Source organism: Varroa jacobsoni, unplaced genomic scaffold, assembly GCF_002532875.2.
Source record: "Varroa jacobsoni isolate VJ856 unplaced genomic scaffold, vjacob_1.0 scaffold_1425, whole genome shotgun sequence".
NCBI classification, from domain to species: domain Eukaryota; kingdom Metazoa; phylum Arthropoda; class Arachnida; order Mesostigmata; family Varroidae; genus Varroa; species Varroa jacobsoni.
The window spans coordinates 295,029-320,955 of record NW_019214327.1 but is presented as its reverse complement, the minus strand read 5'-3'; the positions used below and the strand labels follow the sequence as shown (position 1 = coordinate 320,955).

Below are 25,927 nucleotides of genomic sequence, written 5' to 3'. Positions count from 1 at the left end.
AAGAAACTGAGCAACTTGACGCGTAAACGCCGAGTGATTGTACGGTGACGCAAAAAAAAAAACGTTTAATGTTGTTTCCAAGAGGCTTGAGTTCTGGGAGGATAAGTCGCAAATTCTTTGCCCTGATAATACACTCACTATATGCGTTGGGATAAGTTCGCTGCTTGTGTTGCCTCAATTTTATACTCACCAAATCATGCTTCTGTGACTTTTCCTCTTTCCAATGCTCAAGAAACACCTGAAAAGAAAAAGCTTTGCGACGAAATCTAATAAAAACGACGATTTCCAGACTAATAACATGTATCCCGTTATTATTATTCGACCATTCGCGGACGACATAAGTTTTTTTTCATAAGGTAAATAAACGTTTTGTTACTCCAGATCTTAAGAAACCAAATCTTCTTCTAGCATTAACGGTTTGAGTCGGTACAGGGCTATTAAGGATTCCTCAGTTTATGTTGTTGCTTAGCTATTCTTGCTCTATCGACATTTAGAGGGGCGTCTATTCGAAATTTGGCGCGTTCTGACGTAACTCTATGTACTTTTTTTTTCATTTTCGTTCTGATATGCAAAATACATTAGAATTCAAGTTGAAAATCTGTAGTTCGGCGGAAAGTTATTTTAGAGACCGATCAAACTTCAGCCGAATTTCTACAGGGCTACGCTACACTAGATTTGAGCAACGTTCTCCATACATAACACTACATTGAAGTTCCAGCAATATGGTGAGGTCTGTTACGATGTCAGTGTATTGCAACTACAGAACTAAACAATTAGTTGTTCCCCGTACCTGAAATGTTGATTCTGGATGTATCGCAGCATCATCAAAGACGTTCGGTCCGTGACACAATATACTCCTTTCCATAATATACGTTTATTTTGACTAAGCGACTAAACACAGATTGTGACTTTTGCACTTTACTCATAGTAGCGTTGTCTCATTCAAAAAATGTAAATTTTGGTGCCGGGCACTTCGTCGCATCACCGTTTACTGTGTCATCGCCTTTTTGGACTGGCAACAAATAAAACCCTTAGAAGGGTCCTTAGAAGAACTTAGCCATTTTTATCGATCCATGTTGAATTTAGAAAGTATTCATCTGTTTTTCGCTCCCACACCAGACCTAGGGTTGCTGTTATTGTCCTTAATGCCTTTTGCAAGAGTGATGTTTCTTTTGGTATAAGCGCGGTTTAACTATCTGTCGTAGTTGTCTAAAGAAATTATTTAGTCTGTTTTATTTTATTTAAGTTTAGAATACATTAATATAATTATCTTTTTCCATCACAGGGAAATATAGCAGTGAATCGGCACAAGTGAAAGCTAGTTCAGCATGTTAGTTGTTCTAAAAAATTTCAAAGCATATTTTTACAAACCGTGTAGCGGGGAATCGTTTTCGAAGAAAATTAATTATAGTTAAACAGATTATCTTACTTGAGGAAGCAAGGAAATTAACCACCCTTGGAATTTAATACTAGAATGAAGCTCGAGCCTTTTTGTAGTTCAAATATGTTTAATCATAGGGTGATAATGTTAGATGTTTTGAGTAAAAATACGCACTTTTCTAATTAATTGCGTACGAAATATAAAATCTCTACAAATTATAGCATAACCACTCTATAACCTATGAAATTTATTTCTTATTATGGCCTGATCACAAGAAAATGTCGTTTGAGATATCAAACGGTTAATACGTACCTCTACAGGTAGGGCAGCAGGCTTTAGCAGTAACCATTTGTCTGGAAAAGGGGCATGCCATGACGGGGCAAGCTTCCCGTTGGCAAGTTATGCTGCCTTCCTGAAATACATACAAAGATGATACCGGTATTATTCGAAAGGTAGCCCCGTCTAGTATATTTTAACAAAGATATTTCGTCATAGCACGTTCAAGTGGGCTTCTTGCTGCATCTAAATTTGAATGTCAAGTGCAGTTCAAGGTTATTCCCATATAGTGTCACCATTAAAATCGCATCTACTGTGACGAGGTCTACCTTTAAGCAAATAAAAAGCGGTCTAATCTGCCGAGAATCTCCTGCGCAGAGCTGTGGCCGTTCGCTGCTCGCTCTGAACCAAACACGTATGGTGCTTCTAAATTCTTACTACAACGCCTTTCTGGGTACGCTGAATTGGCTGCTTCACTTTCAGGAGTCTTGTATCAAAATTGTCGACTTTTATACAAACGTACATACTCTTGCAATGATATGTAAGCATCCTTGACTCTACAATGGCCGCCTGACTTAATGTATGCAGAACTGTTAAACCGAGCATAATTTGAGAATAAAAAGAAACATTCAAAATATAATCTACTAACTACTAAAAGTCTTGGATATCGGGTTCTGTCCGACCTAAATCAACTCCTTAGGCCTTAATGATTTTTTGATGGGCTCTATAATATCGCCCTGGAAAGAGCAGTGTGGTAGGCGAGGTCGACTGGACAGATACTTTTGTCCCTAGAAGACAGAGTTTGTTTTGCCCATACGAAATAATATAAATTAATCAGCGACAAAGCGAGCACGGGGCAAAGCCCGCACATCCGCACTGTCTACTTTATTAACTACTAGAGATCGGGGTCGAATCGAAAACGACCTTTTAAACTAATTGGATTAAGCTGATTTTATGTGCATCGCTAGGAATTCACTCTGGGAGTATCTGCGAGAAAGAGAGAAACGATTGGCCAAATGCATTTGATAGAAAAATTTTCCCACAAAGCTTAATGATAGCTTGGTTGGTTGTAAGCAGACAGTGAAAACTTTTCTTCATCTTTCACGTTAAAAACAACACCGCACCAGCATTCAGAAGCACCAAGGCTGTACTACTATGCTATTAAATGTACAATTTTATAATTCTGTGAAAATTGTGTTGCATAAATAAGTGTGCTCAACTTGTGCTGCGTGAAGAACTGTGCGTAAACTATATTGTGAAAGAAGCTATTAGATTATACGCGAGCGTTGTCGTTACACTCAAAAGCCTACCTGCCTGCGTCGCATTGCCGAGGCGTCGCTGATCGAAAGCCGCCGCTCTTAGGAACCAGGCCACGAAGGGAGCATGGAGAAGCACAGCAAACGTCCGAGCCTTTTCCCATTGTCTGTCCGGGCACTTTCCGAGCCACGGGTCTACCGCAACCGCCCGATGGTCTGGACCGCCCCGATAGATATGTCCCACCTCCGAGTCCGACCTACAAGGGCAGCCGGATACCAACTCGAGGTCTACTGAGGTCCCACCCATGTACGAGACACAGAGCCTTCTGATGCGCCCGTCAATAACCCCCATTTACACAACCAAGCCCTACTTAGCCACATACCTATTAAGATTCTTATGACGTCCTCAGGCCTGGATCGACGAAGTACGAACGAAACCAGCTTCCTGCCGGCGAGTGTCAGCCTAATAAACAGGGTGTGCCATACATGTAAAGCCCTATTGCTCAGAGTAAGAAATAATTTTTACCGCATGGAATGCAAATTAATGAGTAACACTAATTTGCTCACGGAACTCAATGCGCCATGCAGAATCAGCATGTCTGCTGTCAAGGCGTTTGGTGCAACTTGCAGACAATACACTGTTTCAAATGGCGAAAGCGGGTCCTGAGGATACTTACAATGCTGTCCTAGTCATGTAACAGATCCTCTATCACTACATAGATTCACCAATGTCAGCACATGTCGATTTCTTAAAAGATATTTTCTAATGACTTTGAAGAGGCCATCGGATGCCGGCTACAGATTATGAATCGTTTCAAATTTTACGCTATCATTAAAATCCTACTTGTTGTGCTTCGACGCGCGAATGCCCTGTATACTTCACTTCAACGCAATAAAGGAACACATCTGCGACGTGCGCGAAACTAGTATTACTCCGGAATAGCGACCACTAGGAACATGCAGCCGCACCTACGCGTACAGCATAATATGTCTGGCCGGTGCATTTAACTATCTGCAGCATCCCGCCGAAGATTGAGTCAGAAAACCTGCATTGTATTTAATGCAGTCAATAGTTTTTCCAGGCAACGGTCTCTCACTAAACGAACCGATAATGGTAATAACCTAGTTCTCTTGAGAAAGCGTACGTTTCAATATTTAAAGCCAGCCCGCGACACATGGCGAAACATAGGCAAGATCCCATGATGTACATTAGTTCGTTCAGTTATACTTCATTGCTTACAATCATGATGTCTAACGCGCACTGATCAGATATACACTGAGCAGTATATATTATTGCCAGCTCCCCGAGAGTCAAAGACTCGAGGATCGGCCAGACTTTATCGGGCGAGTGTTTCGGTTTAGATAAGCTCTTCATACGCCATTCCATGCTGTAACCTGTGTGTTACTGTTTATCTAGTAATTAAAGAATATCCGAAAAAGAGAGATCCCGCATATCTATGCTTATTTTGACTTGATCAGCAAACGAGAGTTCCAACCACGCCAAGCTTGTGATGCAAATCCCGTATCCAATGTAGAACTCAAAACTTTACAGGTTAATATTAAGGTATAGAGTAGCCGTTGTCAACTCCAGGTTCGACTTTGTTTCGCAATGAGCATACGCAAAGCACAAAGCAAAATTCGAAATAAGGTACTTATTTTTCTTAAAGAACGATGGCTTCTACCTTACTCTTATCTGTGTTGTGAGTCCAGAAATAATATCTCCAAAAATGCACCGCCACAAGAGATACTGTGATGTGCAATCTCTTGTACTGAGCGATTTTACGAACATGATTGACAGGCCATTAGGTTTCCGTTACTGTTTTCAAAATCGACCTGCGGGGCACCTCTCCCACATTACTGCATTTTTCTTACTCAGGTACGTAGATCACTGGGATGCTTTTGACGGGTAACCACTCAAGCGTGGAGGCTGAAGAACTTACTGCACCTATAATTCCTTCAGCGTTCTTCACATATTATGTCTCCTGCCTCATGGGGAAGGACGAAGCCAGCCAGGTCTTTTACGACCAGTTTTTATTGTATCTTCATTTAATTCAACTGTTTAAATATTTTACCTGATCGTAGAAAAAATTAGATTTTTTTTCCACAAATCTTAATGTCAATTTATAATGAATCGTAAACAAACAACAAAAACGTCTTTTCCATTTCCCACGTTTGAAAACAGTGCCTCGAGATATTTCCAATGCGTGAACAAATTTGCTCAGCTAGTGTTGCTAAATTGTGAATGAATCGAAGTTACCTCTATTATGAATGTAATTAGCCTTTCACCTCTACACAAGGATAATAAAATGTATTTAATAGAGGCAGGGGTAGTCCGCGGATAGCAGTTTTTGCTGAAACTTGTGTGTTTATTCGTCAGTTCAAAAAAGAACCTGTAGTGCGGTTGGATTGGGCTGATTTTTGGTAGGCCGCTAGAACTGTATCCCAGGAAGAGTTGCGCTTAAGATAGAACTGATCGTGTGTTAGTCTTATCTTACGAAGAATTGGTTTTCTCATACAAATAGGTGTAGCACTGTACTTACGGGGGAAAATCTTAATTTTCCGTACTTTTGGGAGGCAGTCTTAAAATTGTCATTTTTGCCAAAATTGCCTACAACTGAAAAAGCACAGCTTGTATCATTTAAGTGTACCAATATTTTATCGGACGCAGTTCTTTCCTATAAAGGTGTAATACTAATTTGATCAATTTGCAAAATGGTTGATGTTATGTAAACTATCTGGATACATGACTCAATCTCCCATTAGATGAATATTTTTCCCAGCCGTAATCGCTGTCTCCCATAGAACATAATAATAATTCGGCCAAAATGTGTTTTGGCACTTTGTCCAATATCCATTCGAAATTTGTAAAAATGTTGTATTGGAAAATTGTGTTTTTTCAGCCTCATAAAATAGGCGCAAAATGTCGAATTAAAGTTTGGGAATCGGATAACTTGAAATAAGGAAATGATTTAAATACAATGTATGAAGATTGCGACAACGTTCCAATGAGAGAGCGGAAATAATAGCTTAAAGAATATGACGTCTGACTTAGATAAGGTCCTAGACTTGCGCCGCGTGCACGGCTGAAGGCTGATTTGGCGGTACAAGTTGAAAAGAATTCTGCTGGAACCTACTGATCATAAGGGCCAATCATGGCTGGAATAGGATAACTGCGCTACGGCAACCTGGTCACTGACATAAAATAAAAACTGATTAAATTAAGGAAATTTGATTACCGCATCTGGATAGTTGCAATAGAATATCAGAATTAATATAGCAGGGTCTCGGATGCCTGTCAGTATCTACAATTGAGTTATATTTTATGTAAGGGTAGCGAGTTAGGTGGAACGAAATAACTGTTGGTTTATGTTAAATTAGGCTGAATGTAACATCAAGTTAGTTTAATCAACGGCAAAATCAACAGACGCGAAGCAGAGCCTCTGAGTCCGTTTATGTAGCATGGTGATGGAGGAATGCGTCATGGTCCAGTTACGCGCGCCACATATGAGGCCTTTCAGAAATTTAAAACATCTGGCATCATTGACGGTTTTCTTTTTGAGCAGTAATTTAAATACTCTTATTATCCATTGCGATTATATGCAGCTTACGGCAAAATTAATTCGGTACTTCTATCAAAGTCGCTCTCTTTTTTGTTCGACGCTATGTCTTGGCCTGATCCTTTCCTGGTGGGCGACTCGTGTCTCGTATATAGCAACGGTGTGTTCCAGATGTTTTTTACCGGTTATAATTGCGCGAATTACAGAAAGCTACTCGTGTTTCCGTATGTTGTAATCTCAATTTGTAAGCATCCTGTTTTTTTTTCATTTACAGCGTTTTTTTTATATTTTTGTAACAATTACTAGGGAAAACTTTACTTATAGCTGAGAGAAAGCATATTGTGTCTGCTTTACTCAAAAGCTTCCATAATCAAAACTATAAAGTTGTTTAAAATGTGTAGTCACTTCCTTAGTAATAGTTAACCTTTCGATTTCCATTCTCGCAACATTTGCACCGTGATTAGATGTTCCACCTAGCTTTTCAGTGTACAGCCGACCTTATGCAAGAAAAAGGAGGCTTCTTACGATAGTGGCAGACCTGATTGTTCTTCCGGGCGCTTGTCTAAACAATACCCGAATTCACGGAAATGGCGGTCAACAAGTTACTAAAATTCCCCACTGCATCTCTGCATTTAATCTATTCAAGCCTACTAAACAAGCCCGGCCTTGGTCTTGGCGGGCACGATTCCCTAGAACTTAGGAATTAAACAAAAGCATATGCTTTGGCCCAATCTAACGAATGCGGAAGGCAAAGTCTTTAGAATATAGCGAGAAGATTAAGAGGCAAGTCGTAATTCTGCTCCGCGAGCGGCACTTAGAGTCATCATCCCTGCCATAGAGATCTAGATTGCACGCTTTGACGAAGAGCTCACTTACTACCTTACGCAAAGTCACCTTCACAAGTTAACGGAGATTTTCAAAGCTAGTTTCATAAAATTGGTAGACTCTACCAAATATCTGTGTCCTCTGTACTGTAAACCTGGAATTTTCGGCGCAGCACACGCTTATCGCCTGCACCGTGATTACCTACACTAAAGAAACACACATGGCAGGAAAAATGAAATGTCTTCAGGAAACGGCGGGAGGAAATTTGCATCGTTTTTCACTCGATCACGAAAGTGCAGGGAACGAGGCTTGAGCAAAGGAGATCTTGACAAAAAATGATTGGGTCGTGAAGTTGCCACTGAACAACATGACAGGCAATGCTTTGTCAAATTAAAAGGATGAACGAAGGGAGGTCATACACTCCTGCAAAAAGCAAGCTCGTCTTAAAAAATTCTGACCACGGTGACTCCGGCCTGATGATCCAGTGATACTAGTCTGTTCTTCCTATCAGCCCGTACTAACAGGTAACGATTTGGGCTGATTCGGAGTAAGTCTTGCGAATTAAGGATTAGCCTCGATCAGAATGAGTCCAATTGCGAAGCTTCATAGTCGAACCACACACATTAAGCAGACTGACTTTATGCTGTGATGGCGCTAGACCTATATAAACTGTATTACATGAATCCTCCAAAAAAATATCATAAAAGAACAGTTGCACCGGTAACACGCTATTGTTTCGCTACGGGCCTCCTGGTTCACCGTTTTCACTACTCTTCGATGGGATCCACCAGCGTTCTCACTTTTGGGAAACAGAAACTTAATTACTGAAAGTTGATCTTCTGCGCGAACCTATATTGTTGCAGCTGAAGTTGTTATTCTTTGATGTCAGTTGATAAACTTAAGTGATCGTATAACTATTTGGTGAATTTTGTCTGCTGTTGCTGCGTAATTTAAATGTCTTTATAATTTTTTCTTCAAAAAGCTTTAGGCAAACTATACAAAATCGAAGGGTTCATCTGGAAACAAATAGCTTTGTTATGGCAAACTAATTTAGCAAAGATCAGAAAATATTTTTCCTAGATAATCTTGCTTTGCAACTCTTACCTAAAAATATACCATAAATATAGATATTGTCGAGTCACATGTTACAATTACTTAACAAAGCTATTTTAACAACATTAAAAAAAGATGTGTTTTCGATTAATCGGTCTTTGTTGCATTTTTATTATAAAATATTCAGTAGAATAGCCCGGATGACGAATTATTGAATCTTGCAGATCAGTCTGCTGAATTTCGGTTTCGTTGGAGAGGAAGAATACATACAATACTTTTGAACACTGAACAATGAGATCTCGTTCTAGGTATTTTCCTAGGCTTTAGGACTCGTCGTTAAAAAAAAAGTAAAGGACGAAGGGTGCGAAAGTTAGGAGTACGCGAAGTTTAAAATATTGACTGGCACAAAAGGGAACTGATAATTCACTTCGGAAACATATTATCATTCATTTCATCATCCGCAAAAATATTTTTATTAATAAAGGGAATAAATGTATCACCACCCTAATTCAGGCCTAAAAATTCTGTTACAGCAGTTATATCAAGAAAGCTGGCAGGGTCCCAGAGTTCCCTTTGTAGATAATGATTAGACAAGAGTTTTGACAATTTTACATCGAATGCTCTGAATGTGCTCGTATTACTCACCCAATATGAGAAATCATTATGCAATAACCTGCAATAGTTTCTTTTATTTGCATCGCTGTTTGCGGCCATGGTTCAAATTTAGCATAAAGAAGATTACCATAAAATATATATATATATATATAAAGATATACTCCGTTTGAGGTTAGCTATACAACATCTCTGGTTAGAATGGCGGATTTGAAGCAAGAGCGACATCACGTGTAAGTGTGGGCTCTTAGCTACCTTAGAAACGCGAATTCAACGCAGATAGTTGGGTCGTTCTTTAAGACAAGCCCTGAACGGCCTAAAGCTTTCCTGTTAAGGAAAGAGAAAGAAATGGAAAGCAAGAGAGTATGTGCATTCATCTATACTCTATGTTGTCGTGTCGGCTGCGTTGTTATTGCTATAGGTAATGCCGAGTTCTTGTCTATCGTCGGTTCGTCTGTGTTCCGTTTTCGGCATCTACTAAGGGAGAGAGACGTGGCCGTTAGTCTAGGCTTTCGTCCAGCTGCCTCCCCCAGTAAATAGCCGCGAAATACGAGATCATACAATAATACAAAAACCTTCCAGCAGCAGCAGAAGGCCCGTAAATTCGAAAGTCTGCCGTTCGTCTTATTCTCCTTCGCGTTTTTGCTTTGCCTATAACTAACCCAAAAAAGAGGAACGCGTTCTTTTGAAGTGCGTATCTAAGGCACTTTCGTGCATTCTATCGTGTAAACAAAACTCCCTTAAGCACAATCGCCACATTAATTGTGAACAGCGGAGCCTTTTTAATCTTCGCTTGTTTTATCGATATAATTTTCAAAATTTTGGGTGAAATATATGATAGTATTCGTAGATGTTTTAGTTGTGTTTATGCATTGGCTCTACATGTAATATTACCGGTTTGTTGATCCCGCTTGACACCCATTGAGTCGACTAAAACGTATGGACCGTCTTTGAGCTCACATTGATAAAAACATTTCCTGTGTTTTAAAGTCATACTGTTAGACTAAATGTGCACCGGTTCGATCGATTAACTTCTTCAGTTTTTCTGGGAACCCCACAATCCCTTCACTATAGAACATTGTAACAAGTAGTTTTTGCAGTCCTCGGTTGAGGCTAAATTAACGCTAGGTGAAGAATGACATTAGGCAAATTAACATTTGTGAATGAAAGACCTAAACAGATGATAGTTTTCATCCTAATTTTCTTGAATTTTTACGTGGTGCCTAAAGATGTATGTGCTTTGGTATTTAATATTGTAGGATAACCCCTTTTCTGGTCGTTAGTTCGGGTCGATTTTTTCGATAGCTGTTGTAATTTTGCTAGTTGTTGTCCGTAGAGGTCCGAATGAGTCGTCTTTTTAGGCAACAACAACTCCTCCAATATTTCTTTCCAGTACCAGTAAACACATATTATTTTTGCCTCAGTCTGAGCTTTATTATAAGTTGTAAGTCAAATTTATTTTTTTTTTACTTGGACATTATCACCGTATGTGAGTCACTGTTTAGTACCCGTGATCAACCGCTTTAAAAATTACCCAATTTAATTACTTCTTTGTACTGTCTCGTAGATGGGAATACGATCGAGCATTTCGTGTAGCACCCAAGCATCAAACTTTTCTATAGCCAGATCGTTTGAGACAGTTCGATTGTGGACGTTGATGTCACGGCGGCCTTGATCAACTTTTGTAAGAATTTCATCAACTTTTTCCGACTATGATTCCGACATCAAAAGTTTACAGAACGAAAGCAATAGAATCATCTTTGGGTCGCTTTTACAGTAGCATTTATGCCTCTGTCGTAATAAAATCGTGACATATATCGACTTTTTGACGCTCCGCCTTGAGCTCCACACAAAGGCATTCCGACAATTTTAGAACATCACTTACTGTTAAAGTTTAGCAAGGCTAACTTGAGACCTCTTGTATAATCTGAAATACGTGGCCATCTAGCTAGAGCGACAGTCAATATTTTTTCTTCAATAACCTACGAACGACGCTTTGGCACTATCATACATGCACCTTATTCCTCAATTCAATACCTCAGCCTTACACAATGATAGTAACGAAAATGGCTAGGATCTAATGTATTACTGCTACGCGTTGTAACAATATATATTATGCGGAATTAAAAAAAAAAACAGGTCTTTTCACTTGCTAAGGTAGCACGGAAATCGCAAACTATTGCAATACAGAACGATTCAATTTACGCTCAAGCTATGTTGTGATATCATAGTGTTAATAAGGGTCCAAACTGATGACCACAACAACGACTATTACGGTCTTTCAAATGATTTTATTGACTAACATTTATGTAGTATTCAGTATAGCAATTGTATACACATAGTTAGGTCCGCTCATTACTGCATTACCCCTTGCAACTTTGACAAATGGAAGATGATCATTTTTCATCTTTGCCTCTTCTCACTTTTGCCCTATAAATGTTATAGGTTTATTGATTGAGCCAAACATAGTGCGGTTTCAAACTCATACCTTTTCTTATCTTAGTGAGGCTATTCTACTATCTTGTTTCAATGATTGAAAGGACCGCTTTCCTATCGGTATACCTCAGAAGCCGCGATATTGAAAAATTGTCGAAATAACGAAATTTTGCGATCCTTTTACGTGTAAAGCTAAACTCCGTGTGCGCGGCCACAGATCTCCCTGATGTTACTCCCATTGAAGCGTGACTGTAGTAACCACACGTTACTGCATTTATTCCGTTTTCCCATTTCAATTAATCCTACCCTTTGGAAAAACTATTTACGCAATCAAAGAATATGATCCAACTAATATTTCGTCTCCCTTTTCCCAAATGAGCTAAGTTGATTTAGAAAAACAATGCCCCCAAAAGGTATTATTAATGCAAATTGTTATGTCATGTGTGATTTATATATCGAAAATATAGCTCAAATGGTTAAGCAAAAAAAATAAAAATTTTAAATCTCAATAATATTTAGCAAACGAGAAGGAACGAAAACCGCATGTTGCGCCTTTTTTTGTTTGAAACTTAATGTTTCACATAATAATTTGAATAAACTGTCAACGGTTGTTAAATAAACGATTTATCTAAATCAGCATTATACCGTTTATACCGAAAAACATACCGATAAAAATTTATTGTTTGATAAATTCCTAACGGTTGTCAAAGAATAATTTCCCGAAAAAGTTGATTTACCGAAGAACGAACTCGTTCGAGAAAAATCATACCAATGGTCCTATCTCACGCTTGGATGAAACTTTATCGATCTAGAACAGCAACTCAACCCTTTACAGAGTCGATTTAGGTCGGGCAGACAGAGAGACAAGCAGACGATAACTTTTTGACGTCCTCACCAAAATCTAAAGTCTCCAGTCTATCACAATATATTTGAATGTTTCTGCTTCTCCTTCGCGACGCTTTTGTTATTGCAGTTTTTGTATCCAGCACATCTGTCCGATTCCGAGGCTCACGCACTACTATACGTAACTTCATTCTTACCATGTTTCGTTTTGTAGCTACTACTATATGCCAGACAACTTTCTTTTCTACACGTCCATTTCTTCTTCCTGGTATCATGTTCGTTACCTATAGATTTCATGTACAAACTGCACTACTTGTCATTAAAAGTAGCCCAGCGGCCCCATTCAATTTCTAGTTATTATTTCAACTTCCTAATTGTTTTTATATAGCATTTTTTTTAAAGTTAAAAAAATTTAAGCTGTTGCTTCAAGTGTTATTGAAGCCACCATGGCCTAATTTAATATCAACATTTTCTTTAATCATTTTTTGTTTTCACGTTCCAATGGACTGCTTCGTTTTCAAGCATTCTACCTTACGATACATCAATTGTATTTACGTGCTAAAGTACAAATGCGGGTGAATTCAATTAATTGCAGCGTACTCGTAGTATAAACGAAGTTATTTCAACTAATAAATAACAGCTTGTGAGCAAACGAAGACATTTAAAACAAGAAACGCTTAGCTCAAGCTGCAGGCATCTTGCATTCTGATTCTTACAATTGTAAAAAGAGTCACGGTAACAAAAATAGATTTGTCGGACACAAGGTAATTTTGTTCGGGTGATTTTGCTTACGCTTGAACAATGTCATGAAGCTCTCATACCATCAGCTTCACCCTCTCGTATAATTATGCAGCGCTGAACCAGCTTCGGATATTGTCTAATTCACGAGGGTAACATATGGTAATACAAACGGACAGACTAAATCAGCAAGCCGACATTATGAGCAGTAATCTATTGAGAATTATGTATATATGAAGCGTATTTAAATATATACAGGATATTATCACATATGTATTACACATTCTGAAATATGTGCATTTTATATCTACAAACTAAGGGCCAGCTTACAACAATTGCAATATAGGAAACAAGGAGAAACGGGAGGGGAAAAGCGCGCTTATCGAATATTGGCAGCCGATAGGATATGAGAGCTGGAGTGAATCGTAGGAAGTAAACAACTTGTTTTTTGGCGGTTATACATTAACAAAGGGCAATTTTCAGTTATTTAAAAGGAAAAACATCGTACTTCCTCAAACTTTTTAACTAACTCGTCCGACCCATTACCTGTTGATTTAATCATCCCACTGAAAACAATATTGTCGCTTGTGCAACGACGTGGAGTAAATTCATTCTTCTATAGTTACGTAAACCAACACATGTTAGGCTCTTTCTCGATGCGTGAGCTTGATTGATATGTTCGTGCTACAGCATCGCGGATGCACACAAGATAGTGTTCACAGGGATTCGAATAACTAAGCTCATCGAATTTTTTTTTTTAACTGTACCTTCATGCCTACGGATACCATGCATCGCATGACTTGTTAGGTCATGGAAACGCACTCTCGGAGGTAGCCGTTAATGTTAGAACGTAATAAAGGACACGTTAAGGGATTCGAATACCTCAATTGATAATCAACAGCGACAGCCCGACGCATCGAACAATACTAGCAGCTGCATGCTACACGAAAACCTCGGATCTTTTTCGATTTTGTCAACATAAAAACTTAAACCTACAGAAGACAGAGAAGGAATCGTCACTTCTAAGTGATTGATCTTAGTTTGCTGAAAAATTAGTCGTTTCTCATTTTTGTCTAATTGGACTAGTGAACAAATAAAGCGGCCATGTATGAGAACCTCCATACTACTTTCGCTACATAGAAGTAAAGTATTCGTATTCTGGGTGGAAGGTGACATCGGTCTCCTTTGATCAACTAATATTATAGTTCTCGTTACAGACACATGGTCCTTCTGTAGCCAAAACCGGACGCGGTGGGTTTACGCGATACACGTTTTTAACAAAAGAATGCCGACTCACATTATGCATTCACAACGCAAAAATTATTAGAAAAACCGATTTTGGAAAGCAGCCCTGCAAAACACCCCTTCAGTCACTGCCCAGTTTGTGAGAGATAGAAACTAGGAGGCTAAGCTTTTTAAGCTAGGGAGCCTACGTGAAATAATAGCAGTTGCACTGTAAAAAAGTTACTGCAAATCATGTGTTTTGCCCATTGTGCTGTAAGAAATCTCGCCGGCTGAGTGACACAGTATAAACAGCCATTATCGTTAAAACTAATATTTACTAAACCGATGCCATTTACAGGAGTCTGATCCATTCAGAGGTGTTCGAATGTAGGGAATAGTATTTGAGGCGCGGTCAAACGGTTTGGTCGAAAAAAGGATGCACAAACAAAACAAATGAATCATTTCTCCGTAATGCCGGTTCCTGCTTCCTAAGTTAATATATTTTCAGCCATTCGTTTTCGAAGCGAAAGAAAACAAATATAAACAGACCTTTGTTTTACGATTTGATGTTGCATAAATTGAACGCATCTCAAATGTTCGTAGTTTCATAAATATTCTCGGCTCAGAGACATTTCGCACTCAAAATGAAAGGGTAATTCTCATTTCTCTAAGGCCGGCTGTTTGCTAACTGGTTGAAAGAGGTATTGGAAGCTTTCAGATTACAGATTAACGATGCGGTCAGACTGTGAGAAAAATAATACCAGAGTAATAATTTCGAAAATACTTGCCACATAAACACGGCAAAACATGAATATAAAAGAGCTCAAAACTGACGCGCTTTATTTTCGTACTTCGGATCAATAGCGGTATTTCTTTACCATACTCTTGTGTAGGACAGAAATGAGTTGGCTTAAATGAATGTTTAAAGTAGCCAACAAGCAAGCGAAAATACTAATTAACATTATGCAAGATCTTTTTGTAGAACCAAAATGAGGGCTGGCATTCAAAGTACAATATCAAAAAAAAAACTTGAGCAAGTTGTGTTCCGCAGACTGAATTTTTGTTGCGCTTGCCAAAGTAATAAATAGTGCATAATGTTGGAAGGTCACTTTGCTCAACAAAGTAATAGATAAGATATAGTAGAAAAGCAAAAAACAGCTTTGTACAGCTGTTGATATCTATGAAATTGAGGTCAGTATCACAAGGCTAAATAGACACCGTGATGAATTCGATCACAAAATAAATGCTACAGGATAACAGTGGCCTAACTAGATATAGTAATACTTGAAATAAAGAAACCTGAGATAGAATATAGTATTCATACAATCAAATAATACCGGAATAGCTGAAACGAAGTGACAAACGTATGTAATAGTCGCATTTACTTTGCTAACTTCGACATGATATTGCTGAGATCAGGTTTATTATTTTATATCTAGAATTTTACGCTATGAGGATCGATCGAGGCATTTTGAAGTAATAACGAGATGTTCTAGATCTTACCTGACATATACATTTTAGGCAAGGATCGTTTGGAGCCTCAAATATCTCTCCTCCGGCATAGTTTATTCCATTTAGCAAGCAGCCTGAGGAAACAAGGAGACCAAGAACGTATAAAACAGTAAACGTTGACGTTAGATTGTATTCCTTAACCAATAGTCTTTCGTAAGTATTGTTTGGTTACAACTAAAAGCATTGTTGTCTTAGATCAGTCAGGAGGCAATACGTATATCCTCACATCTACTTACCCATTTAATTATAAACTCAGTAACATAACGTTTCTCTGAACAATGCTCTGTCTACTGTATTGTTTACATTTTAGCTAGGCTTGTATGGGATACTAGAAAGCATTCTTACTACTCTCGTGTTTTTTCAATAACGGCTGAAACAAGGTCGACTTTGTGTGAAACAGAGCAGAAATCAGTAGTATCTAACAGCGCTTCCCAAAAGACTACTCATTTTTTGAGCAGTAAATCTAGATTTGAAACACGAACCGCTACTCCGGACGATTGCAAGAATCAGATGACGATGAACCGCGGGTTTTATTACGTGAAGATTCGACCAGCTAAGAGCTGGAGAATCATCTGGTAGCTCTAAAGAAGACTTCAAACACAGAAAGGTAGAGCCCCCATGCAATAGCCCGCGAATGTACTACGGCCATTTGCTATTAAAAATTTGAATATCACTGCTTGCACGGCGAGGCGATAAATCATTTCCACGTCAGATCGGTACCGGAGATAAATAATGCATGTTTTACTACAGGGCAAGCTCTTCACTGGCACCTCAAAATATTTGGTGAAGTTCTAGAAAGCTGGTTTACTGTAAGCTTGTAAAACGGAGTGAAACCGCGAATACAGACCTCGACTGGAGCCAAAGCGTTTTTAAGTTACATGAAGTTGACTGATTAACTAAGACAAAAGGGGGTGATCTTGACGACACTAGATCCCACGTGGCTCCATCGACCTGGCAGATTACGGATAGTAACTTCTTGCGCAAGGTTCATAACCAAGACGTTTCCCCACTAAACGGCAGCTGCCGGTGCTAGTACATACGCAGCATCGCATCGAGAATTTAAGTGATTTAAAGCAAAATGCAGGTGGATAGTGTATTTCTTTGTGTTCTTTTGGTAATTCTACCATAGAAAAAAATGGTTAAACTCTGGCCTGAAAACGACATCTTTAGGAAGCTGAATGAAACCTCGCGTAATGTCCTTTAGCTCTCTATTAACATTTCCTGTGCGAAATCCTTATAAAAGGAGATACCCGATATTTGCGGCCACCCACTGCGCAAACATTTTAAATAGTTCGATTATTATTAACCCTCTCTATTTCTGCATATACATGCAACATATGCAATAGAAACCGCCTGTTCTTACATACGTTATTCTACATTTACGTTTACATTTATTATATACAAATGCATAGATTTAGCGCATTTCAATTTAAAATGAAAAGGCGCATTGGCTGAGTTACAGCAGTTTACTATACAGACGCCGTACTATATTTTGCACGGCTAAGACTGCAAGAATGAGGTATAGTCGCCAGCAATGCTCGGATGAACGTAATGTTTGTCTTATATATATCAAGGTAAAACCACGTCTAGGTACGTGCATACCTCTCTCTTTGAGCTTCACACATGAAACTAATTTATACAGACCACGAATCGGGATGGTCACCTTCAGTCTGGCCTTGAACTATCACAATTAAGTTGTTGATGGACAGGAGAATGCAGGATGCACGCGTTCTCGACTGCCTTCATCAACAATGGTCTAACCTATTGACAAAGTATTCTAAATTTGTTTAAAGCGCTGGTATACGAAACATAGGTGGGATAGTGAAAAAGATCAACAGGGAATAATTTATGGCAACAGCGTTACGATGCTATTAAAAAGACAATCCACTTTATCCAAACAATACAGAGGTATTTTCGAATATAATTGTAATGTGAAGAAAAAAAAGCAGATAAAGACTATCGATAAGCTGATAGCATTGATTTGTTCCTATTATTTATTATAATATAGAAAAAGGCCTGTGTGGTTGGTTAAGTAATCATTTTTAACACACATACCCTGCAACGACTAATTATTAGGACAGTCGAAAGGTATTTAGGCACCTCTTAAACCTTGTCATTTGGACGCTTTTCTATGCTATCAAACGACAGTATCAAAAACTGCATACATAATACGACCTTTTTTTACTATGCCTGGGTACAATTGGATCAATAAAAATTGCCTATGGGAATGTATAGTTTGGCAATACTTCGTAGCGCTTACCCGACATTTGCCTCTCTTTTTAGGTGGATATCTCAATTTGAACCACAAAGCACATTCTAGACAGCCGCACGAGCAATTGAAGATGAATTGAAAGCTCTGTTGGATAAGAGTCCAACTCAGACGCCCCGCGAGCTACCTATACAGCTATATATTAGCCGCTGCAGTAAAAATTTAAATTATCTACTAAGAAAGATCTTAAAGGCAGGAAAGCCAACAGTTTGACCGTAATTATATCATTTGCTCGCAAGGTACAAAAAGAAGCCATAGTATTGCCACTGGGGCTTTGAAAAAATAGTTTTCACCTATCTTTGGTGAACGAAAGAACGAATGCTCGTAATATTTATAGTAACTGTCCACGAAAGTAATTTTTCCTTAATTTCCGTTACAGCTTATGGGTAAACCCTGTTATATTTTTCGTCATAGAACCCGTTTATCCCAGATATGTCATTTTCATGGCACCATTTTGTCATCAACAAAGAAGGACACAAAAAAAAATTCAAACCGCTATAGAGCTGTTTGTCAGAGGGACTTATTCTTTCAAGACTCAAGAAGTTTAATAAATAAAAGATTCTGAATTGGGTTTACCCTATCTTACCTTTGCATGAAGGGCAACAGTGGCCAGTTTTTGGACTTAAGGGATTTTGGCACGGAACGTGGCAGACTTCACGAGACTTCGTTACGATTCCGGACTGAAATATAAATAATGATTTGATTTAGTAAATGTAATGTGTTAGCTAGTTGTGATTAATGTAGTATGTAAGCTAACGTTAAGGCAATATAATGATACCGAAAATAAGGCTGTACTGTTTAGTCTCAGTAAATTTTCAAAAAATACGAATTTTGCGTTACCCTATATACATACATACATATATATATTCGTTTTTTACCTGTTAGTACTGGGTGTAATTACTGCTTTGGCTTATTCTTTAGAATGACGAAAGGATATCTGATATGGAAGATCAAATACCAGCTGTGAAGGGGCTAACAACAACAACAACACAATCAGAATATACTTGGTTGGAATGGCCGACAAGATTACTTAAAAAAACCTTTGAAAACGAAAAAATCACGTTTCCAGATGACTGGAGTATCTACCAGCCAAACTGCTAACGGCCTGTAGTTCAAAAATTACTGAATTTCAAAGTCCGCCGGATTCGCTTGTAACAGCCTAATATCATAATAAAATAATGTCAAGTTCACAGTCGAGTTAGCCAGATAGTTTAACGGCCTGATTTGGCTACATACATTGGCATGCCATTTACCACTTTCAGCTTTACAAAACTTACTGATTTAGTCATCCTCTGCTTCGTGACACCTTTGCGACCCGCATACGAACTGAAAATCTTGTTACAACATGGTGATCTACTTGGGTGCTTTAACTCCCCATGCTGGCGTTAAGAAATACAATAGGCCATCTTCTGATCGTGAGTCACAATGAACGTGCGGTACGGTTTACTATTGGAAGAACAGAACAACGTTCAAACGAACGCTAGAGTTAGACGGATACGAATCGATGCGCGCAGAGTTATCATTAACTTTAGAAACTCCGCCTTGGTCCTGTCTAGTGTTATCAGGTCCCGTAAATTCAAAAAATGATTTCGGATTTCCGCAAGCGGTGGTTAACTCAATCTTCAAATTGAACAGTTTAAGGTTTTTTTTTGGCTTTCGAGCCTTGATTGCCACAGTCATCATGTTAAGGCGTCTCTTACAGCGTCTTCGTTAGATATGATTTGTCGAAGACGTTCCTATCGTCTACCGTGAGGTCTAAATAGATGAACAACTTATAAATGGTTTTTAGTTGAGTACTAGTAAAGCGAAATGAATCATTTCATGGGCTCTGTTTGTTTCTAGGCCGCTTTCTGTAACTTAGGTATTCAGAATTGCCCCTGTGGTAGCTTATTGGGTAACGTCTAGGTTTGAACCCGGGCATTGGCAGATTTCGTTTCGGTGCTGGGAGCTAGCCGCTTGATGGAATGCCTAACGGCGATACTGGACGCAAAACCCGAAACATAAGAAGGCGTTGAGAGTTACAAGCGTTTCTTGTAAGCAGGTGTAACCTGTTCTTACTATGCATTACTGGATGATCGACATATGGAATCATCTTCACGGGTCTATGTCGATAATCGATTCAAGGGGGGAGATGGACTGGGAGTGTCATCTTCTCTTTACTTTAGTTTGACTTCACAGACCGACTGAGCTTGGTTTGTTTATAAGGTTTACCCAAGTAGTGGGCATTACAAAAACTACTGTTGACGGTGAAAAAAAGTGTTTAATTCGGTGTCTCCGTTAAGCATTCGACCAGACAGCTGGCTCCCAACACCGAAACGAAATTCGTCAATGGTAGAGTTAAAGCCTACATCATAATGTGTCTACGAGATTAGCAGGCAAACACAAACACGTTACCAACTAAGCTAATATGGTGGTCTACATAGGTGGCACAAACGTACGGTCGGCCTCGGTAGTTTTTAATTCATTAAATGTATTTGACAGTTTTATTCACATTTTGGCAGCATGGATTATGTCCGAATTGAAATAGCGATTGCCAGTCTAAGCCTTGTGATTTCTATGGGAACTGCGCCAGAAGGAAATGCATATGGAACGGACTGCGTTGGAATATATTGCTCTGTGTAGGTATGTTTATGTATGAATACGCTCGTACTCCCAGCACCTCGTCCGCTTTGACGTTTGCCACCTGCACAAATGCGATAATTACCTCCGTCAATTTACACACAGCTGACCATCAGTAGACTCTGTGGAACGACAGTCCGATAGCGAGCATGTTGCCTGATATTGGACAGAATTGATCCTTTGTGTTTGTTGTCCCTGAGTACAATTGCATATTATGGAGCAGATCTTAAAAACGTAGTGGGCGCTGCGATACGCATAAAGTGATGAAAACTCTTCTTTTGCAAAACGAACATCTGCGGATCGCGACGGAATCTCATATATTTCGACATTACTGCGCTACCTTTATCTTCTAAGCAGAAGGGCTCACAAAATTGATCCAAAAGTTTCAATAAGGAAACAATATGAGTGAGAGCTCAGCAAATAGGGGTTAATTCTATAATTTGATTTACGCCTCAGCTTTCTTTTCTAGTTCTCGATTCTTCCTTAACGCCATCAGACAAAATAGGCATAGAAAGGATTTTCAAAAAAGAAAATACAGTTTAACTCATTATGTGTTGAACTGGAACAGCATTTATCGAGCACAAATTACTGAAAAATGCATAACGAATTGTAGTTTTAGTAGAATACAGCCGAACGAACTTACCTGGCAGGTGTATCTTAGGCAAGGATCTCCAGGCTCTGTCCACGTAGAGGGGGAATTGTACGCTGTACCGTTTAATACACAGCCTATAGTCAGAATGACGCAGATAAACACTCAAGTAAGGCAATGCAAGTTACTATATTCACATATGTATTGTATCTTACGTTTACCCATTGTGCCGTTTAAAGCACCTTGTGTTTTAATATTGACCAAGAATACCACTGTTACATCCTTTTGAACTTAGTATGCAGCATATAATGCCTTAATGGATGCTTGCAGTGCAATAGGTTTCAACGGATGCATAAATAATATGTTTTAGAGAGAGATCCTTGAATCTTTTTCGACTTTGCTTACATCATCGTCTTCGTGGGCTTTTATAAGAATAAAAATGTCAGAGATCCTACCAAACGCCTGAGCAAGAATCTAAGATGATTACGTACCTTTACATTGATGGCAACAGGTCTTCTTCTTACTGGTGCTGTCACTGATGTCACTAGAAGCTCCGGTTGTCTTATCGAGGAAGTAGCATCCCTTCGGTAACTCGCAGGTCTCCCGCCGACATTCTACTACACGTTTCTGAAAAATGTTTAAGGAAAGTTTTAACCTGTAGATCGAATAGGTCAGAATCTTGGAACTAAGCGGCTGCTGAACTTCTGGTGGCAGCAAAGTTCAATTATGGAAAAGGTTCTACGTGTTTTTAGCATGAGCCCAACAATTTCCAACTCAGTGATTCAAACATATCTTCTCTATCGGCTAGTTTGAGTAGACAGTATGTCTTCATTGTACACTACGTAAACGAAATCGTAAGCATTACAAGATCTTAAACGTATCTCAGAAGTATTTTAATCTATATATGAGGCTGCGTACCTTGGGCAGGCCACAAAAATATTTTTCATGTATTCGTTTAAAATATCACCTTCACTTAGCCAAAAAAAACGTATTAAATAAGATATCATATAATATGTAAATCACATTGTTCATTACAGATATTACATTTTGTATCTTTGATGTACATTTTGTATTGCGGTAGGCGCCTAATTATACAGGCGTATGTGACGCGACTTGTGGGTTTCTAAATCTATGTCTATAATAAATCATATTTCATTTGATTCATTAATTAAAAACTACTCTCAACAGGTACGTCAAATTATTACAATTCTCGGGCCTAGTAAATGGAAACACGTTCGTAAATATTTGGCAAGTCGGCGCGGTATCTTCCGGTGGTCTCTAACGAGAGAAGTCAAAGAGTTTTTGTTGATGTCTTGATTTTTAAGATGCACAAGAAGCTTACTTGTCAATTTAGAAAACAGTTAACTTCCTTCATTTACAGGAGTTTCTCTGTATATGTTCGAAATGATTAGAAGCGCAAATCGGGTGGTGAAAAAGCTTTTTGCGTTGAATTGAGGTTTGTCGGTAGACGTTGAACGCTGTTTAAATTGAGCTCAGTACAGTGATGGCAACTCCGACCTCTCTGACAGCCAGGTCGTAACTGCATTTCAATGTTATCGTATACCCCTCGGGCACTGGCTTCACCTAATCACAGTTCCTTGAAGCACCGGCCTTGAGGGTGTAGTTTAGCTATCCCAGCAAGTGCTCTTCCCGACCTCCTTGGGCATACCCAGCAACATTTTAACCTACGTTAAATAGTAAGCATGTCTTTACATAAAACTGTACACACTCAAAGCACTACGTTGTTGTCCTCTCATTTACGTAGATTCATAAACTATACAAAAGATGCAACTTTGATATAACTACATAACCCAATTTAAATATATGTGATTTTCTACACACACATATACACTTACACAGGATGGCCGGGGAAAACCTGAACTCATGCTTATGCTTTAATTTAGACAAAAACAGGTACAGCGGCAAGAATTTTCGCATGCTCTAAGAATGCCATTTCCGATGGTTATGTTTGTTCAATGTAGCCTTTTCCACCATATTTACAGCTCCGTGAGAAACTTCAACGGCTTACAGGCTCGTTTTAAATGTTTTTTTTTTTTGTAAATCTGTGGACAGTACGAACGAGCCGACATTACTGAACTCTTTCTCTATAGCGCTCCACACAAAGCAAGTCGGTTGATTTAGATCTGAGCTGTATCATAGGCGGCTATATGTGCCCGCTCGAGAACATCCAAGCAGTCGACCCTGCAACAAAACTGCTGGAAGACGTAAGGCTTTTTTGAGGCACTTTAGCTATTCAAGGTTGCACAGCAATTTATAGAGCACACAGGTAAATTTTATTGATGATACGTTCGCCTTCCAAAAAAAAATATAATGGCATGGCGTGTCCTTCATTAGACATCTCACACAAAACTAACAAAAAATTGCTCTTACCCGTAATGAATACATCTTCTAAAGTATGAACAAGCCAGTAATCATTTCTGTTGTTGATCACTGCATTAAGTATAAACATTTCCTCGTTAAATAGAAATCGGAGATGTTCTGTTGCATTATTTTAGGGGAACCGAGGAACAAACAACACCAATCAAACCTTTTGGTTTTATGAACTTCGTAGAGCATCTGTCCTGTTTTTATTACATGTGACGTAAACCTATGATCTTCATGAACACTTTGTAGTATGAGATTTCTCCACAGTAGTTTGATAAAAATAGGATGATCGCCCAATATGTCCTTTGGAGGGTACTGGTTAACTCTTGGGTCCATACTGTCTTTGTCTGTTGAAACCTGGTTCTACACGTCCTGCGATCAAAGACTCATTTGCAATGTCGTAAGCGGTCAGCTTGAAATAACTAAAAGGTTCGATAATCTCGATGAGAATTCGCTTAAGCTGATTTTAGCCTAACTTCTGAAAAAGCGCACTGTTTTTCGCCATGGCTAGAAGTTTGCTCACGTCTTCCTCGAAACAAGTTTCCATCCAATAGTACCGGTTTCATTTGGATTTATTTGCAGAACTGCAAGCGGCCAGACAAAAAGCTCTAAGTTAATCCAGCTGCCCTGTACAAAGAGATTATTGATCCGTTCTAGCTGTTTCCGTCTCCGAATATCTTGATACCTAAATAATTTATACTTATAAAGAGTCGAAAACCACCTTCATTTAAAAGGCCTCTATTGAAATGAATATCACTCTATTTGAAGATAAGTAGAATTACAATTGGGATTGTCAACATGTGTCTAAGACTCTCTCAGCCCTGAATCCAATTTTTCGACTACACAGATTGCGTTGCCTTCGACGCTACTAAGGGAAACAGCTTTGTTCTTCCTCATAGGGGTCTCCCGTAATGTTAGCATGACCATCTGGTCTGAAGCAACCTTAAAATGACACCAAGAAAAAACAACTGAATGTATTTATATATTTTTTTGATCACTGTATATTCAAGATCCACTTAGATACAACATCAATAAGGTGAGCTCTCTTGGCTTTCTCCGTTGTAGTTGTTTGGTTTTTAGCCACTTTTTTTTTGCATACATCTGGTTCTATGTCTAAAACGGCGGCACGGTTATTTCCTTTAAGTTTGTTGACCCTCTGTATGGATTATTGTGGTACGCCTTGCTTTTTAAGTGTCTTTTTAATAAAAGGTCGAGCGGAGTCATGTCACAAAATATGAAAGGCCACTCATCGTCAACCCACATAGAGATCAGCTGCTCACTGAGCTGATCCTAAAATGAAGTGTGTACATTATTAGTTTTGCGAATGGATACATTGTCTTGCTAAAACGATATGTCTGGCAAGCTTTTTGCGTCATTTGAAGTATAAAAAAGACTGAGATTATCTTATCGTAATGAACATAGTTTATGTCGAAAAAAGAGCCAACAATTTTTGAGTATCATCCATTTCGTTTTCTGATTCTCAGTCGAGAATCAATTTCATTGATATTTTCTTTCGGAGAACGTAAAATTTTATAATAAAGATGTTTTTTCAGTTTTATTTTAAAGTTGCTCCGATAATATGACAATCCGCGTAGGTCGTTCAATACGTTCGGCAAGATTTCTAAGGAAAGGACTCGTTTTCTTGCTAAAGTGCCACTAGAGTTCTAACGAAATCATCATCAAACGATATCGACTACTACATATGTGCCTCCTTAGAGTCCGCGTGCTCCCCTGTTTATCCCAGTTTATGATGCTGTGTCCCAAGCACAACACGGCTGGTATATGCAGGACACTTACAAATCAATATGTCAATTGTATAGTATCAAATGAAGCGTTTTGGGTTTGCGACACCGGACTGCGAAAGCCATTCGAGGTAATAAACGAAAACTATCTGGTTTCATGGTGTTCGGCACCTCTGTTCTTTAGATGATTTCGTTAACGCCCGTGTATCTTGATCGTCTTTTTAAGCTTTCTTAGAGATTAGACAACCTATCCGCGCTGACTGCTTCTTACATGCTAACCAGGTAAAGGGTTGGCTTATCGGAGCACTTATTCTCAATGCGCTACTCACGCGGAAAACTTGGATGCTATCCAGCAGCGACACAGGAAAGCTTTTCAACCACCTTTCATTAAAAAAAGTGTTAAAGAATTGAAACCACAGCTTTTTACAAGATAGTTTTAAATGTCCTAAAATCTCTTTGAAGGTCCTAGCGCCTATACATCAATCTAATATGTAGTAATCCAAAAACCTCACCTTCTGATCTAGTGCCTTGCGTTGTCCTTAGCTTTAGATGGTCCAACTTTATCGGCAACCAGAAAGAGGTGCAGAAACCAGATGCCGAAAGAGACTTG

The 25,927-nt window shown here is 38.8% G+C and overlaps 1 protein-coding gene across 3 annotated transcripts in view; it reads right to left on the bottom strand.

Moving 5' to 3' along the window:
- Positions 1-25,927, bottom strand: part of LOC111269943 (BMP-binding endothelial regulator protein) — a 118,379-nt gene that overhangs the window by 51,284 nt on the left and 41,168 nt on the right. For 2 of the 3 annotated variants that reach the window (XM_086972297.1, XM_022849872.2), the window contains 5 exons: positions 21,682-21,817; positions 21,245-21,327; positions 18,569-18,662; positions 15,705-15,787; positions 1,694-1,793 (listed from right to left, as the gene is read on the bottom strand). In XM_086972297.1, the coding sequence (XP_086828423.1) occupies positions 1,694-1,793; positions 15,705-15,787; positions 18,569-18,662; positions 21,245-21,327; positions 21,682-21,817 (496 nt within the window). Of the gene's footprint in view, positions 1-1,693; positions 1,794-15,704; positions 15,788-18,568; positions 18,663-19,259; positions 19,425-21,244; positions 21,328-21,681; positions 21,818-25,927 lie in introns of those variants that run through there. The other variant, XM_086972298.1, reaches the window with a different exon arrangement.